The 18,501-nt window shown below is 42.9% G+C and overlaps 1 protein-coding gene across 1 annotated transcript in view; it reads left to right on the top strand.

The window, feature by feature from the left end:
* osbp2b (oxysterol binding protein 2b) overlaps positions 1-18,501 on the top strand; it is a 42,461-nt gene that overhangs the window by 16,704 nt on the left and 7,256 nt on the right. Inside the window, exons 3-10 of the mRNA XM_069683193.1 lie at positions 9,771-10,021; positions 13,931-14,129; positions 15,124-15,244; positions 15,863-15,929; positions 16,436-16,588; positions 16,678-16,923; positions 17,090-17,210; positions 17,888-17,991. Coding sequence (XP_069539294.1) covers positions 9,771-10,021; positions 13,931-14,129; positions 15,124-15,244; positions 15,863-15,929; positions 16,436-16,588; positions 16,678-16,923; positions 17,090-17,210; positions 17,888-17,991 — 1,262 coding nt within the window. The remainder of the gene's footprint in view (positions 1-9,770; positions 10,022-13,930; positions 14,130-15,123; positions 15,245-15,862; positions 15,930-16,435; positions 16,589-16,677; positions 16,924-17,089; positions 17,211-17,887; positions 17,992-18,501) is intronic.

Here is an 18,501-nt window from a genome sequence, read left to right as displayed (position 1 = left end):
GACTGCTGGCTGCCAATGGCTCTCCTCTCTGCTTCACTCACTCTCTCCCTCCCTCCCGCTCCACTCTGCACTGCACTGAGAGAAGCATGTGGAGGAGAATTGTAAATGTGCAGAGCTTTGTGAATGTGTGTATCCCGAGTGCGCGTGTGTTTCCGGAAGACAGGGAAGCAATGCAGGAGAGGAGATGGGGCGCCTGCATCGCTCCCCCTTCTGTGTGCTGTATGTATGTGTGTGACTGTGCATGTATGTGTGTGCACGCTGCAATGCTGAACAGGGAAAGTCGCTGCCTCTGTCCCCCCCTCGCTGGGATTATGTAGTGGCCCAGGGCAGTGTTGCGTTTCGGGGAGCGTGGAGAGGGATCAGGCCTGCAGTGAGTGGGATGAAGGGCCGGAGCTGCTGGGAGTCGGGGACGGTCCGCTCCCTCTGCAACTCGGGCTGCCTCAGTAAACTCAACAAGGGTCAGTACAGCTACGGCTAAAGCTAAAACACAGGAGTATGGAGCTGTCACACTCCAACCAAACCTCCCTCTTTCTCCTATCTCCTCCTCATCGTACGTCTGAGAGCTAGCTGTCATTCCTCCATCCATCTTCCTCTGTCTGGCGTCTGTCCTCTGTCACCATGGATGCTCACATTTCAGCAGCCGCCCTCTACAATGCAGCTCCTCCTGCTGTAAAAAGAGCCGTCTGTCCTGTCACTCCTCGCTGCATGCAGTCTCCTTCTCCTTCTTTCCCTTCTTTCTCCCGTGCTGCTCTCACACTCATTTCCTCTCTTTTCTTTGCGCCTGCTCCACCTCACATTTGCATATGGATGAGTCAGACTCTGCCAGGCCTATGTGTTGTGTTGGCAACATGCACCTGTGTTTTGCATATTTTGTGGTGAGTTCACTGCACCACCAGAAACTGTAAAGTGCGACATGCTGTGCGTTCCAGGGTCCCTGGTGCAAATGTGAAAACAGGACACATTCGAGGGTAATCACACATGACTACAGATTAACAAGATGTCTTCACTGTCCACTCACAAGTAAGACTAGCCTGCATAACATGGTACCAAATGGTAAAGGATTTTGTACAGAGTCAGCTTAATAGTATCATATACAGTGTGCTTGAAGGTGTCTGTATGTTTATTGTTACCTTTGAGGGAGGCAGAAGGTGCTCTATCACCGTTTCATCCTCTTCCATCATTCCACCTCTCTCACTTCATCGCTGGTTCTCTTGCCGATGGCAGATTTGGACGATGTTGAATTGAACAGCTGTGCTCTTAAGCCCTGGGCTCTCTGTCTCCTCGCTTTGCCTGTTTGTTCTCAGAGATGAGTTTGGCATAGTTGTAAAGCCCATGTTGTTTTAAGACCTGTCATAGTAGTGCTCCTACACCTTCACCTGAATATGAGTGTTAGGATGTGATTAGGTTACACAGAGGACATGAGTCTGACTAGCACATCACAGCTATGAACATTCATCCAATCATCTCAAGTCCTCCAAGGACAACATGCTATCTCTTCTCTCATTGTCACAGCATGATGTGATCAAAAGCCTTCATGAGATAGTCCTGTATGATCAGTTGGATAGTCAATTATAAACAGTTCGGTTAAACAACATAGCCTCCAAAGAGTTGATACAAAAATACCTTTGACATGCTACATATATGTGGATTTAAGATATTATTATAATAACCATGTGAGTTTGGGACACTGATGCTTCACACATTTTTATGCAATAGTTAGCTCAATCTACTGGTAAAAATTGGTTAATTTAGCTGTCATCACACAAAACAAATAATAAACATTGGGAAAAACTCAACTCTAAGAGTCTGAATCTGTCCCTATCCAACAGCTAAATCAGCTTTGGTTGGTACCAATGAAAATACAGACAGATGAAGCAATGGCTCTGAGAGCTCGCTGTTCCACCTGGGCCACTGCTGATAAAAAGTAACAAATATCACAACGTGAACAATAAGATGCTTTACAATGTCGATTTCTGGGACATACACACAAGCCAAACCATTATATCTGGTTGACAGCCATGTCATTGTCACTGCTATGAAGGAAAGGAAGGCAGGAAATGTGAAAAGCAGAAGAGAGAATCAGCAGACAACAGAGAGAATGAACGATTGTATTTTTGTGTATTTATTCTGAATGCAATGTGACAGGTCTCTGCAATATTTTGTGACTTCTGTCTAATGAAATCTAACTGATCATGCAGTTGTAGAAGACAATGGGCCTTTAATTAAAGCACAAATAAAGCACCCATAGAGAATGTCTTCCTCTTGTACTAATGATCACAGGCCTTTCCCGGCCATTTGCATCACTTCATTTCTATCTCTTTTTTAATCAAAGTCCCTGCCCATTAAAAATAATTATTTATTAAACTGTAGGTTGTGTGTTTGATAATCAGAAGCAGCTGCAGTCAGACAATGAGATGTTTCTTCTCCAGTGGAAATGTCTTGCTGTGGCTCTCATGATAATCAAATTATTTCGATCCAGTAAACATGTGAAAGTTCCTTTGAAGCTGCACTAGCATGTGAGATTCCGCATCGCTTTGATAATGAGCTCTTATTGAAATATGGCCGTGTTTCTGAGAACTGTATACGCACAGACAGACAATGTTTTACTTGACTTAAAGTCACCCGGTCCCTACACATAGTCTGCATTTTAAAATAGGGTGGAACCGCAGGGTTAGAGTGCAGGTCAGCCCCTGGAGCTCTACTCCTCTCTCATTACTTTTAATTTTTCAGATATTCATGCACATAACTTACGACTACTTTAGAGACACGTCTACTGCTGCTCTGTCAAGGCTTTCCCCTCTGTACTATTCTGACAGCTACCTCCAAGGCTCATTATCTTGCAGTGCTGATACCCAGACAATTAGCGTGATGGATCACAGTGTTCCTCATTCAGCTCATGATCAAGACCTCGCTAAATCTTTCTACATTTGGGTGTTTAATAAGAGACAGTAACTCAACACTCAGTTTGCATCTATAGCACACTCTGTTAAAAGTAGCAAATGGACTGGATTTCATAAAAACATTGAAAGATTAAAAGTGTGCAATAATACTGAATGTCAAAGATGTTTTACTCTATCATGATCGTGTGCACATTTTTAACAGCTTCTTTAAAGTCACGGCGCATCAGCATTAAGACTGCATCCACTGCTTACTTTATAGTTTTATCCTCCTTTTTTATAGACCATCTCTTTTACAGGAGGCAGCCGTCAGCAGACCCTCCTCCTCTCACAGCCCGAGCAGCTGTTTGCATGTATGTAATTAGGAATTAATGTGTGTGAGCGTGCATTCAGTTAATGTATCAATGGAATTTTAACTGATTTCCTTGCTTTTCAAGGAGGTAAATTCATAAATGTAGTGCACATCAGACAAAGTAGAGATCACTGCAGATTGTTTCAGTACTCAACGCAGACCTCATATTTTGTCTCTTTAGAGCAGCAAACTTTATTATCACTGCAGTTAAATCCTGGACATCCTGTCACAGTGACCTGACATGTGTCGGTGGGCTCATTCAGTATTCTGAGACTGTAGGATAATTAATGACCTCGACCTTCACAGTTATGCAGTAAGCAGAATCCATTTCCCGCTCACAGGTTTGATGCAGCAGCTGGGATTTTATAAAATGTACCCAGGAGAACAGAATATAAATCCACAGTTTAGCAGCCAGCAGACTGATCGTTTTCCTTTTTGTCCATCCCAGCACATTATAAAATGTTACTGAATTAAAAGTCGTTGCGTAGTTGCCGCAGTTTGCTGTTAATCTTTTCTTTTGTTTGCTGCTCTCTGAGAGAGTTCGATTGGATCCGCGGCCAGAGCTGTACTGCAGAGCTTCAGGGACAGTGATGAGTTGCACTGCACAGTTTCTCATTTGCTTGTGGAGAGCTGAATGCTGTGTTTCTAGGTTTAACCTGCTGTCTCCTCTGTTTGTCTCCTTGTGATGTATCTCAGGGGAGGGATGGAGCACGTTAGCAATTACTGGCCAGGATTACACTGTCCTCCCTGGGGACGCTTCATCGCTCTTCATCTGGCTTGTTCCTGCTCCTGTTTCTGATACACTTCTCATATATTCTCTTTTTCTTGCACACTCCATCAAAACAGTCAGCTGCAGAACAGTCCTCTTCCCCGCTCTCTTTGCTGTCAGTGCTGAGAAAAATCCTTCCACAAGAACAAACCCCCTCTGCGCTAAAAATACAGTCGTCTTCAGATCGCATGTGTGTTCAGACTGGCTTCTGAGAATCAATATCGGATGATCGTGCTTATTCCAGTACTGATATACTTCACAGTATATGTGCAATAGCAAAAAATGAGGCTAAACTATCCTCTCAGGTTAACACAATACATTTTTACAGCATCAAACATGACCATAAAGGTGAAGCAACACTTATTTAAAAGAGTTTCTACAAAATCTAAACATTATTACCTTTATCAAGGTCAAATTTACTCAACTTTGTCTCCTGGAAACGATGTTACGTAATTTGCTGCAGAAAATAGGTTTGTAAGATACATGATGTTTTTATCACCATAATGAGGAGACCTAATTTACATATTTGGTAAATCAAACAATGTTGATTAAAATGTCAATTTATTCCAACTACCATCCCTGCTAATTGTGTGTTGTTACAGTTTCCAAAGAAACAATGCGTGTAAAGATAACTAAATAATTTAAATAATTAAATAACTAAAAATACAAAGTACTAAAAGTTGAATGGAGTCTGGAAGATGGGGAAGGATTTATGCTAAGTTCACCTAAAAAAACTGGCAACTGATTGTGTAAGTATTTATTGCTTTGACTCTAAATGACCTCTCTGTTTGGATCACATTAATCCATTTAGCTCAGTAGTCTTTGCACACTAACAAAGGTGGTTGTGTAAATAAGATTTAGTTATAAAAAAGAGGGTATTATGAAGTCTCGTAATATTACATTATAGTGTTGTAAACCATCACAAAGTCTGACTTCACTCAGTTACAGATATTACTGCCTCAAGGTTTTGTTGCCAGCATGTCAGTTTAGCTCTGCTCTCTGCAGCACCATGGTGACTCTGACCTGGCTTTTTCTGCCATTAGTTTCCCCTCTGATCAGACCTTTGCCTTTCAGTATCTTTAAATTCCACCTTTAATCCAGAGGGGCAGTGCATTTCTCCCTCATGCTCATCTGCCAAAGGCTGACGTCTTGTCAGCCAGAGGCCGGGCTCCGCTGATCTGACAGTCTGTCCTCAGGGACGAGCAGAGAGTCGAGCTCTGACGGTGGGACAGCAGAGAGAGAGAGTACTGCTCTCCCAATTACATTCTCCCACATCCTGCTTCCTCTCTCTCTCTGTCTCCATCACTCTTTTGTGCTCAACACTGAGACCCCAATAATGAAGGAGTGAAGGACAGAGCTGTGCGCATGCTGAGGAGGAAGACGGATGTGTGTTCACGTGTTGAGATGTTGTGATTCGACGAGCTGTGACCTGTAAACGTGTGTCCTAGCTTGCCTCCGACACAGTTATGTGATGCTTAAATTATATTGCCATCCTCTGAGGAGGACGAGGCTCCAGCAGAGGCACGCTGGGAGCTGGGAAGATATTCACATTTGTGTCGATGCAGGGTGTTCTCCGAGGTGATGGGCTGTGGGGGAAGGGGGGAAGGGAGTCCGCCCTTGAGGCATGACTGGCGTGGTAATGGGCTCCTGGCCTTGCCTCAAGGTGTCGACTTCTCTATAGAGAGCCATCCATCCACATCTGTCCTTATGAAAGAGGTGTTAGAAGGGAGAGGGGTGAGCTGGGCGGTCAATCTGATGCTCAGACAGCACAGATAGGTTATTTATTGACACAGGTTTGGTGTAAAACGAAGCCTTCACTTTTTATTCCAGGTCTGAGTGATTTACAGGTGAGAGAATATGTTTAGGCATCTTTTAGGGGTTTTCATCTCCAGTATTCAAACATGCCTGCTAGTACTTGACATTTTATCGACGCCATATGGAACTGGCTCAATGAACCAGAAGAACGCTGCAGAAAGGGCATTTCTGACATACTTGTAAAAGCTTCATTTCAGTGTAAAGAAAGCTGTGTCCTGATTTCCCCTCGTCCTTTCAGGGTGTCTGCACAGTCGAGCCAGCAGCCATAATGTGTGTTCTCGCAGCTCGCAGCCTGTTTCAGGGAGGTTTGGAGAGAAAATTAGTTTTGCAGGCGTTGAGCTGTAAGCAGAGTCTCTTCTAAACAAATACGCCTCGGTACATGTGACAGTTTATTTTTAAGTTGCGTCGCTGAGAGCTGCTGAACTCATTGGCAGAATGAGGGTGAATAATAGGAGTGGGGCTTCTCTGCAGAGCTGTAAATAACTCTTTACTTTGTCATGTTTTTTACCCTCACAGCCCACTTGTACTAACATTGAACATTGAAATCATAAGCTCGCACCACTCCTGGTATGTTAAGTCCTCAGTATGGCGTGAGCTTCTTTTTTTCCCTCTCAGCACCTTTGAAGTGTCTAAACACACCCAGTGTATCTGCAGATATTATCCAGTCCCACTCTGTAATTTCACACTCTCAAATGTGGTGCATTTGCATGTGATGCAGAGCACTGAGGTTGAGTTTCCTGCAGCTCAGTCAGTGGCAACTTTGGCTTTCAGTTACTTCAGTTTTCCCATCAGACCCTAAAATGGTCTTATGATCTTGCTGATTTCATTTAGGACTTTATTGTTCAATTTGATTGCATGTCTGTCTGCATGCTCCTAACTGACACACAGTTTACAAGATTAAAAAAAAGAAAGGGCAGGATATGTCCTGCTTCTTACCTGCACGCTCTTAACAAAGCCCACCTTGGTCCAAGTCACTTTCATAACAATAGCTGGTGCCTGTATTGCATGGAAACACCGAGCTGTTAGACATCCCTGATTTACTGATAAGAACATGAGGAAACATTACAAATGCCGCATATGACAAATAAACATTAAAAGCATCCAAATACATGTCACTGCTTTGTTAATGCTTCAGATCAGTTGTGTTTGTACAGAGATCACCATCTCTTTGTATGGACCGTAGGAATCAGAAACTAAGTGGAGCAGCTTTAAAATGCAGAAACATGAGAAATGAAGATCCATCATAATGGTCCCTTACCAACTGGGCTGTCATTATACTGTAGCAAATATATGTAGCATTATCTTTCTTATATCAGTGTTTTTATGTGACATTTCCTCTGCGGTTTAAACATTTTGAGACTCAACTTTGAGAATGCATCCAATTAAAAGTGATTTGGGGCAGGCTTAATTTTGCCTCGTGGGAGGAAGTTCAAAACTGCACCAATTAACCAACTAACTTCTCTGTTTAAAGCAGCTCTGCTAAAGTCACACTTGATCAATTGTAGGCTTATTTCATTATCCTCCCTCACTCTGTCTGACCCTGCTCTTTCTCATTTCCTCGTCTCATGCTTTCTCTGCAGTATAGCTGCCCATTTCTCGACACACTCTCTCCAGTCAATTTTCTGACTTGGTCGTCAGCTTTTTCCTCCTCCTTACCTGCCTGCCTCTGCAGCACACTTATTGAAATTCAGTGTAATTAGCTTCCTCCTCTCCTGCCGGCTGGTAATGGGTGGATGTTAGCGTCAGCTCTGATCCATGTTCCCTGCAGGGTTTCATTGTCGCTGTCAGGCTGCTGGGGTGACCTTTGGCTGCACTGTTTTGTTCTTGTCTCTGATGGTCAGACAGTTGTGTGTCTGAAAGCCAGTTCAACATGTTCACACATTAGCTGTGAGGATAGAGCTCTGTGGCGTTTGTGTGCTGCGTCTTCCAGCCTGAACTCTGGTTACCTCTGGGTGGAAATGGATGCCCGGGAATACAAACGTGGTGAGAGATCTTCACTTCTCTTTCCCCTTTGCTCACCCTCCCCGAGTTTCCTTGTCTTCGCTCACTTCTCTTGGTTCACTTCCTTATAGATAAAAAGACTTTACTTGCATGTATTAATGAAAAAAAAAATATATATATAGAATTTTAGCATGCTTATGAGCTCTAAGCTCAAAGTACAGCTGAGGCAGATGAGAATATCTGTAGTTGTATGGTTTTTGGTCATGAAATAAACTGTGATATTGCATTCACCAAAAGTAGTTTAGAGCATTATGAGCATATGGGAGCATTGATTTTAGATGTGAGGCAGGTATGGAGGTAAGACGACGTTCCCCTGGAGGACAAAGGTCCCAGTCGCATGTCAGCTCAGTATGATGCTGTTACATGTTGTAGACATCCTGAGACAGCAGGCTACAAGCATCCCCCCAGGCAGGGATCCATGTTTTACTTACAGGATGTAAATAGACACGACAGAGGTGATAGTGTCTTCCACTGCAAAGCCGGCTGCGATTTTCTGAGAATAAAGTTTTGCTGTAGTCATGTGTCTTTAACTCTCATCAAGACTGTGATGGTGTCTCCTATCAGCTGCATAACAGACCTTTTCAATGTGACAAAGCCGACTCTGCATGGTGGAGTGCAGAAGACAGCAGTTTCCAGACATGAGAGCATGACAGGGTCAGAAGTGTAAGTTCGAGGGAGAGACTTCCTCTCTTCATCAGTCTCCGCTCTGCACTCAAACCTTTAACCTTTAACAGAGATTATTCCTCTCTTTGAGATAAACACTCCTCCTCTTGGTGTTTATTTTCCATAAATTTCCCTGCGTGCTCCTGCTTCCCCTCCTCCTCTTCTTCTTATTTAATATCTCACTTCTCTGGTGGGATTGTTGGCTTGTTATTGCTTTCAGCATGCCACAATGTGTTGAGCGTAAGGACGCCAGCATCGAAGCCGGTGCTTTGAATTTATCTCAGCCATATGGGCTTGTTTTGTTGGCCTGATTTATTCAAACAGAAGCACATAAACACAGATGCTTTTATGTTGGGAAATATTCTACTCTGTGAATATAGATGTGACACACAGGTGTGTAAACATTTCTTCAGCTCAGGATACAGCAAGCAAGTTCCCCCGTGCTTCACTGTAATAATTATAGCATTTATGGTTGTAGAAATCTGTATAAATCTACTTTCTAAAATCAGGAGTTCTGCTTTATTCTTAGATCTGTTTCTTTTACGATGTCACAGGGCTGTTTTATGGACCTTGGTCTTCCTCCTGGTGTATTTCTGTCTTTCTGTGTGAGCGCTTGTGCTTGTAGTGTGTGTGTGTGTGTGTGATGTAAGGCTGACGCTGCAGTGCTGTTCTCGTATGTTCTGTTCAAGCTTGAGTAACCTCTCTTTAGTGACATCACAGTGAGAGGCAGATGCTCCTGCAAGGGCTCGTGGGTATAGTCGAGCTCTCTGTATTCAAAAGCTCTCATTTACATGTGATAAGTTGCTCAGTGTCTCCGCAGTCAGAGTCACTCATATTTCGTGTGTCGCTGTCTAATGGGTGTGTTTGTGAAACTGTCTGTAAAATCACGTCAGTCACATTAACAATAATTTAATCGGTGCTGCTAATCACAGTTAAATGTTTTGTCGTCATTCTGACAAAGTCATACGTCACCAACACAACACAAAACATAGAAGAGAATCAACACTTTGTGACCTCTGTCCATCTTATCAATTAAACAATATAAGATAATACTTTATTGATAAGATAATACTATACACAATATACTTGTGTCTCCATTTTTAAGTCTATAATGAGTTATCTGTGGGCCATGGAGGAGTTGGATATTTGTCTCTATAATAGCTTGGGAAGTCAGTGTATCTCTTATTGGAAATATGTGTATGGTTTAAAAGCAGGGTCCCAATAATTGTCGATTGTTCCCTATTATTTGTGAACTCTGACCTCTCCCTTCCAGATGACTCAGGGGACGAGGAGCCTACATCCCAGTCGGACCGCAGCGAGCTTCAGGGCACCCTGAAGATACTCGTCAGCAAGCTCGATGACCTCAGCACATGTAATGACCTGATCGCTAAGCACGGGGCGGCCCTGCAGCGTTCCCTGAGTGAACTTGAGGGTCTGAAAGTCCCTGTGGAGGGAGGGGAGAAGATCAAGGCAGTCAATGAGCGAGCCACCCTCTTCCGCATCACTTCCAATGCTATGATCAATGTAAGTAGCTGCGACAGACCGGGTTAGTAGACACAGCAGCAGTAGTAAACAGAGCATGCTTCAGCATGATCAATGTGACAAGAGTGCGAGTCACCAAGTGTGGCATGTTTAAACAAGAGTCAGGGAGCTGCGGACATGCAGGCCGCAGGATGTGAGATGCAGTTCCAGAACCTACCAGATCCTGTTGAGTCAACTTTAACATCATCATCATCTCTAACTTAATGTTTAAGATTGTCTGCAAACACTGAGCTGGTACTCTGTGATAGCAGAGGGGATTATGGGTCGCTGTGCTTGCAGCTTGAATAAACAAAGTATTGTTAAGAATACAGTCATTTCTGCTGCAGTTGGAATCAGAAAAGTTAAGTTACACAAAAGTTAGTTCAGACCAAGTAATCTGATTGGACAAGAGCCATTCGATGAGTGCTGATATAGAGTACAACAGCACTGGGACTTTTAACTGTATGTGTATTACTCCTCTGCAGGTTATTCTGAATACTGTTAATTAATGTTACAGCAAACAGCAAAACTTTATCTTATATTTCTACATAATAGAAAGTAGCTGGTCTGCGGTAGACATACACAGAGTGTGCAGGAAAATGTTTGTGCTGCTTGGTAACAGTCCAGTCAGGTTGTTGAACTAGTTGTGTTGGTGGAGCCAAATGAATGATTACGTAAACAAAAAAATTATTAATAACATAAAAATGTCAATGTATTATTGATTACTATGCTGCTTGTAGTACAAAAACAATATTTACTGTGCTGTTACTGAATATCAGCACGCTGTGATTATCTTTGGCCTGTGACAAATCACAGCCGTGCTGATGTTCAGTATAACGGCACACCCTCGAGTGTGATATTGCTTATTTATTTATAGAGCACAAAATTACAGTTGGACATTTTTTTTAACATAGAGAAACCCTCAGAACAGTAACAGAAAATAAACATGTTGCAGTTCAACCAACATTAGTCTTATCAGCAAAACAACAACAAACTCTCGCAGGTTTTCACTTCCCACTGCTGTATGTGTTGGATCTGATACTCGCTCTGCTCTACTGTATCTGGCCCTGTTCCATCCTCCTCAATCCTAAATACCATGGGCTTTACAGTATGTTAGTAGTGGATGAGAGTTCAGGGAGCGTTGATGTCCTGAAGGAGTGATACTGGATATGATGGTGGCTTGGTGGGGGGAGACAGGAATAGCCCCTGCTGCCCCCCTCTCACACCCGGGACCCTCCCTGCCTGGTGCGGAATGTCAGAGCCTTCTGGACTCACAGTTAGACAGACAGACCTGCTCTGACCAAAGCCACACAATCACACAAGGTTCGTCTTTCTTGCTGCTTTTCTCGATGGCATTGTTTATTTTTGTGGTTGTTCATTATTGCTGTAGTGCATGTCTGACTGTTTTTCCTGTGAAGTATATGGCTGTTAGCTGTTAAAATCCCTTGGTCAGACTCAGTCGGGGTAAATCTAGTACTTTGACCTTAAGATCGGGTTTAAAATGAGGCAGTGGAGAATAATTACTCCCAGCTTAAGTTTGTGGTAATACAGCTGTTAAGAGCGGAAAAAGATAATCTAGACTCTACTTAAATTATGTGACAAGCGTTTGCTCAAACTGATGAGCCCTGTGTTTCTCTCTTCTCTCCATTTTCTTATTAATCGGTGTAGGAAATTGAAACTGACTGGACAAGCAATAAAATAGACCCTCTTGTACTGCCTCACTCATTAAAATGCCATTACGTCTGTCAAGTACGTGCTTCTAATGATAAAAAGTGCCACCACAAAGTTCCTGGAATTTTTTTTTGGTCTTTTAAATCGCTCTCTTCTGGCAGTGCGAGATATTGGGATTTTTGCAGCCTTGCTTTTAGCCGCAACATATGTAGTTTTCTCTGCTTTACCAAAGAAGGTGGAGGCCATAATGACAACAGCAGGCTCTCTGTGACCTGAGCCTGGTCTTAGAAGAGGGTTGCTCTAGTTCATTTTGTGGTGACGTAACTTATCAAGTGTGTCATTAGTGTGTGCATGTATTTACACACCACTTTCTCTTTGTATGGCTTCATCATATAAAAGTCGCATTCTGTATATTCAGGACTTTTAAATTGACATTTTGACATCTGGTGATGCCAACTCTTATAAATATCCTGTTACGTGCATGCCCATTCACTTTTTTAGCCTCTATCATCCCGTTTTCTCCAAACGGAAGTCACATGCAGTCTGCGTTTGCACTCGAGACTCAGCGTTCAAAAAGTGGAACCATGACAGTTTTTTGAGTGGGTGTTGAGTTTCATATCACGGTTGTTTCTAAGGAAGTGGACCAACGTCATATTTCCCTCTAACATTTAAAGTGAGGCTCAAACATTGAAGTTTAGACACTCGGTGCAAAACTGCTGAAGGTAAGCGACTGTTTGGATAATTTTATATTTTAATACTTGGTCTGAGCAAATTAGAGTTATATCACTTAAAGCCACTGAAATGCAATCTGTGTAAGAGGTGTGGAAGAATGATTTTCATTATTAGCATATAATGAAATTGTACCCTCGCCATATATTGTACTTGTGACTTTAAAATATTCTGTTAGAATCATTGAAATCGCTTGATGTCTACAGGTTAGCTTAAATAATAAATCACAACTCAGTTTTTTCTTCTATCCGGCTTCAGACATAAACATGTGGTTTGTGAAATAATAGTATCTTGACTTTTGGAATAAAACAATACATTATGTTATACATAAGTATCACTCGAAGTCACATCAAGCTGTGGTACATTTTGGAAACCAGTGAGAAGCTAATATTAATTATGTACGAGAAAAAGATGTACCTGGATTTGGGCTGAAGCTGAAAACCACTTTCATCACATCAAACACATAAACACATCATCATCAACACACAGTTAATGAAGGTGCCAGGTGTTGTTGAATCCTTGTTTCTCTTCCTGCTGCCTCGAAGTGAAACTTAAAATCCTGCCTGCACTCTCACCAGTCAGAGAACACATATTATTGAAGCTGTGTGACAAAGTATTCATTACGGCTAACTCTCACAGCCCCTCTCGCTCTGAGCCCTCTGCTGCTCATACTGAGTGGACCGCATGAAATCATGTGCCGAAAGAACAATGACTAACCACCACAAACCCACTATCAAAATGCTCGTCTGCAATAAAGCAGTGCCAAAATGAAAGTACAGAAACCCTCCTCTGAGGCCCACTATGCTGACACTGTCACATGACATTTTCATCGTGCATGTTGTCAGCTGTGAGGTGTTATTTAGGTTCATTGACCTTTGGGCTCACAATGATGCAAGTCTGTGAGACATATGATGCGGTGCTGACATGATATATGTGTTTGATCTGAAGTAACCTCTTTGTCTGAGCAGTAATAGCAGCGCAGCAACAATGATGCCCCCTCTTGACTCAAATATAGTCTACTTTGCAATCAGGGGTTCAACCTAGCTCATCACTTACTGATGTGTTCTGTGTTTACGCTGTGCTCCCAGGCACATTTCACACACCAGGGAGCCCCAGTAATCAACATATTGATGACTGCACAGAAAAAAGATGATAAATAGGCTTGATTACAATAATTGACGTTAATGTCTTTATACCCTTTTCCATCCCAATGTTCTCTCTTATTGTTGTAATCTAAAAAATGTATTATTATTACTCATATAAAGGTGGGATAATGGATGATAATTAATTTAATGGTTTGGTTTGAAAGAAGATGTTCTCTACACTTATAAGGGAACAAAAGGAAGTGACTCTATTATGTGAAGAGATATTTTAAGGACCCTGCAGTGTTTTGAATAGCAAAACTTTGAGCTGTTTGTATTGAGTCATAGCAAGAGGAAAGTTTTTAAGAATTAAGTTGAACTTTCAATGCTGTCTGTGTGTTTAAGTACTTGTGTGCGTTTCTTCCTCCAGGCCTGTCGAGACTTCTTGGACCTAGCAGAGACTCACAGTAGGAGATGGCAGCGGGCGCTGCAGTATGAGCGAGAGCAGCGCACCCACCTAGAAGAGACCATTGAGCAGCTAGCCAAGCAGCATAACAGCCTGGAGCGAGCGTGGAGAGAAGCACCCACACTCGCTTCCACCACACCCAGCGCCCCTACCACCAACAAGGGTGAGACTGTCTGCGTGCGTGTTACTAACCCTCAGAGGGGACCTCACATTATTTGGCCAAAAGTCATGTGTGACCTCAGGCTTGTATCATTGACATTCTTCATGTGGAGGAGGGATACATTTAAGTGGTGTCAGACGGTTTGGATTGCATTACTGCTAAATTAGAGGTGGTTATTACCTTCACCAAGGACTGTAGGTCATGTTGACTCTTCTCTCTGTAAGTCCATCCATTAGACACAGCCCTAGTCATTTGTACAACTATCCTTAAATACATTAAACACCAACAGAGGAAGCAGTGTTACTTCCTCATTCCACTGCTTATTGTTTGAGGCAGGTGGACACAGGTGATGAATAGACATACAAGTGTTTGTCGTTAAAACAGGAGAGTGGGGTGCTTCCTGGCTTAGGGTTTAAGATGCTGGCCAAGAACCCAAAGATCTTCTATTTGAGTCCAGCCAGGACCCTCTGGTTGTTGCATCTCTTTTTCCACTTTAATCTCTCTCTGCTGTCTGTAATAAAGGTTACACACAATACAAAAAAAGGAAACTGGAGAATGTGGTTCGATCCTCTTTCTGCCAACGATTAACGTTTGTTCCCTTCAACCATGACATCAATCTTTAAAGGTCATAGTTTACCTTCAGTTTTTAATGGAATAACTTTTCAATAGAAAGGACTCTGATTACCTGATGTAAGGATTCATGTGTGTTGCAAGCTCTGGTTTACACTAATAACGGTCCACTGAACATACTCAATATTGAATGTTAGATACTGAATATAAGAAGCACAACCTGAGGGACTTGAATCATTCAGGCTAGTTAACCAACAGGAACATTGCCAATTTTACTAAGCTGATTATTCCTTGATTAATTGCCATGGGTACTTGATTAAATGCAGCTCTCTCCTGAACTCTGTAAAAACAATCTCATGGTCATGCAATGGTTGTGCTGCTTTTGGACGCTGTTTGCAATTATTCACTCATGTACATGTCCTGACAGAAGGGAGTGAGAGGCTGCTGAAAGAAGAAGCGAGTGATGATGAGGAGACTGAGTATTTTGACGCCATGGAGGATTCCCCTGCATTCATCACAGTGACTGCCACCGAGAGCACACAGCACAGGTCAGTCGCGCGCAGGGATCCACATTTATTTATTTGGAGAAGTTTAGTAGGTTAAGTTTTCACATTATGAGTCATCAACAGAAACGTATTCAGCTGTCAAATGCACTGATATGACATATTTGAGCATGCACAAAAATGCAGAGTGCTGTGCCCCTAAGTTACTAAGACTTATACTGATTAAAATAACATGGACTCTCCTCTCTGTCTGCTTTTCCTCAAGAAAAATGAACCAATTTTTCTTTTTGCTCTGTCAGTGTTTTTTTTTACAGCTTATTTGTTTGCTGCATTGGAGTTAGTCTCTTGCTGGCAACTCCACTTGGTTTTCCAGCGCTTGTGCTTTCCTTCTTTATTTCCTAAAAATGTTTTGAGTAGCTTTAGTGCTTTCTCTCATTATTGTAATCTCTTGCAACATATCCCTCAACTCCAGTAAAACCATTAGGGATGATGGAAACTGTTAAACAGCGTGCATCTATAATACCCAGCATTTTGGCTGCTCCCTTGTGTGTTTTGTGTTTGTCTTGTTTGTGTGTGCATATCAGGAATGAGAGAAAGGGAGAGACATTGAGTCTGTTTATATGTCCAGCACTCATTGCAGAAAATATTTCTATTGTGTTCCAGGCGATCTCAGAGTAATTTGAGCGGAGCGAGTGGAGGTCAGCCCAGTGACTGGAATCAGGACAACCATGTAAGTGTTTGTCCCCCTAACAAGCCCGACTAATAGGACTGACATTTGTGAACACTGCCGACTTTTTTCATCTCAATATATTTCAATTTGTGCTGCTGGCTACTCATTAATATATTTACATAGCGGTCTTCTCTTGCTGTCTAACTATCCCCCTTTCTTACCATGCTCACGCACTCACACACACAGACTTTGTGTGTGCTTTCTACGGACTTGGTGTCACCCATGTGTTGCCAAAGTCACACAGCTGCCACGTTCATATAAAGCTTAATTACCAGTCAAACATCTGCTTTTCCCTCTCCTCAACTCTCCACGGCTTCTTCTTCTCCTTAACTCACATCTGTGTTTTCTCTTTCCTTTCTTGCTGCCTTTCACTTGCTCTGTCAGTCTCCCTTCAGTCGATGATATGCAGCCAAGCTGTCCAAGAAGTTTTTCTGAAACTTGAGTATGTCGAATATTCTTTTCCTACAAGTTAAAAGAGCACCTTCTCCTCCTCCATCTTATCCCAGATGTCTCCCAGCTGTAACGATGTGTCAGGGAAGGAGCTGCAGCCCCGCAGACAGAGGCGGACTCATGTCCCAGACAAGCCTAACTATTCTCTCAATCTGTGGAGCATCATGAAGAACTGCATCGGCAAGGAGCTCTCCAAAATCCCCATGCCTGTAAGTGCTTGAGGCATGGCCGTCCTTCTTGCTGACAGGTTAAATCAGTGTGAATCTGTGAGCCTCAAATTTTCATCCCTCCACTTCAGGTAAACTTCAACGAGCCTCTGTCGATGCTGCAGCGTCTCACAGAGGACCTGGAGTATCATGAGCTTCTAGACAAGGCGGCGCGCTGCGACTCCTCCCTGGAGCAGATGTGCCTGGTCGCTGCCTTCTCCGTCTCATCTTACTCCACCACGGTCCACCGGACAGCCAAGCCCTTTAACCCCCTCCTGGGTGAGACTTACGAGCTCGATCGCCTGGAGGAGTTTGGCTACCGCTCGCTGTGTGAGCAGGTAACAGGAGGGCCATGGGCTGTTTATGTTTACACTCTCAGTGATGTGCATGCACACACCCAAACTGAAGTTAACAATGTCAGCCTATATTGTTGTTAAACTTTGCTTGTATGAACACATCCCCTATAACCCCCTACTTTACCTTTATGTCTGCCTTTCTTCCAAGGTGAGCCATCACCCCCCTGCTGCTGCACATCATGTGATTTCCCAACGAGGCTGGACCCTTTGGCAGGAAATCACCATCGCCAGCAAGTTCCGTGGCAAATACCTCTCGATAATGCCTCTGGGTAAGACATTTACAGTGGGTGGAAAAGCAAACACACTATATGTGTAAATAGAGGTTCCTGAATGAAAATTTAACAGCCACACAAGGCAGATTTAGTCAAAAAGGACTCCCAGTCGAGAGTAGAAATAGACTGCCCTGCCTTTCACACAATATAAAGCCAGTGGAGATTGTGTGAGAATGAATCAGGAGAGTTTTATGACCCTTTTGACACATACATAAAGTATGGCTTTAAAGGAAGCTCTCTATTGCACTGGGATGGCAGAGAGGGGTCTGTTGGCTCAGATAAATGAGATATTTGTTAGAAGCGGGTCCAGCCGAGGGATTCTGTGGTATTCATCTGCCTTTTTATACCTCCTGTTACGTATATGCCTGCTGCGAGGGGCCTCGTGATTGAAAAACTCTTAAATGGAAAGCATTTATAGTCTAATACACGTTTCAATCTTCAGGGGTTAGGTCACTCTGGAAATAGACGGAAATGTATTTCCTGTGCGCACGGCGTAAATGTGTTACAAATGTGTTTTTATCTGCTGCAGGTAGAATTGACTACTTATAAAAAACCCATTTCAAATCATAAGAGGAAAACCTACAATCTAACACCTTCAGTCTGTTTAGGTCGGTAACACAGCAGCTGTGATATTTCTTTTCTCTAACAGTCTTTTGTCCCCTGTCCCTCCCTAGGTGCCATACACCTGCAGTTCCACTCCAGCGGGAACCACTATGTGTGGAGAAAGGTCACCTCCACAGTGCACAACATCATTGTGGGCAAGCTGTGGATTGACCAGGTCGGTTTTTTATGCATCTCTCTTTGTAACCAGTCCTTCCCAGCTGCAAACCCCCACCCCTACATAAATAGCTCTGATCTTCTGGAGTACCCTGTAGATGTTTTTTTCTCCCATGTAGCACATGTTTGTGTTACAGAGCAGCAGAGCAGGGTGTTGTGAAAAAAAGGAATCAGAGCAAAGCTTTACTGCACATGAATAAGGAGCTTCGCTATCTCCAGGGATTCATCTATAGCTTTGATCTCCAATAACACCCTAAAATAACAGCCTCTTCTTTCTGAGAGATGGCCCAGATATATGGGGGGAGGGGCTGACTTCACATCTGCATGTCTGTCTGTCTGTCTGTGCAGAATTGTGTCTGTTCATAAGATCTTTTTCTTTTCCAGCTCCCACTCAGTCTTTTATGTATTTGTGTGCTTGTGTTTGCGTGTCAGAATAAGACAGACTCACTTACATCTCAGATTTATTCTTCTCAGAATAATGGGTGCTGCAGACTGTTATATCAGGAACATC

The sequence above is a fragment of the Semicossyphus pulcher genome, unplaced genomic scaffold (assembly GCF_022749685.1).
Source record: "Semicossyphus pulcher isolate SPU_LCO1_2020_fin unplaced genomic scaffold, fSemPul1.0.p SCAF_6, whole genome shotgun sequence".
Classification (NCBI taxonomy): domain Eukaryota; kingdom Metazoa; phylum Chordata; class Actinopteri; order Labriformes; family Labridae; genus Semicossyphus; species Semicossyphus pulcher.
Note: the sequence above shows the minus strand (reverse complement) of the source record. Positions and strands in the feature narration are given on the sequence as shown.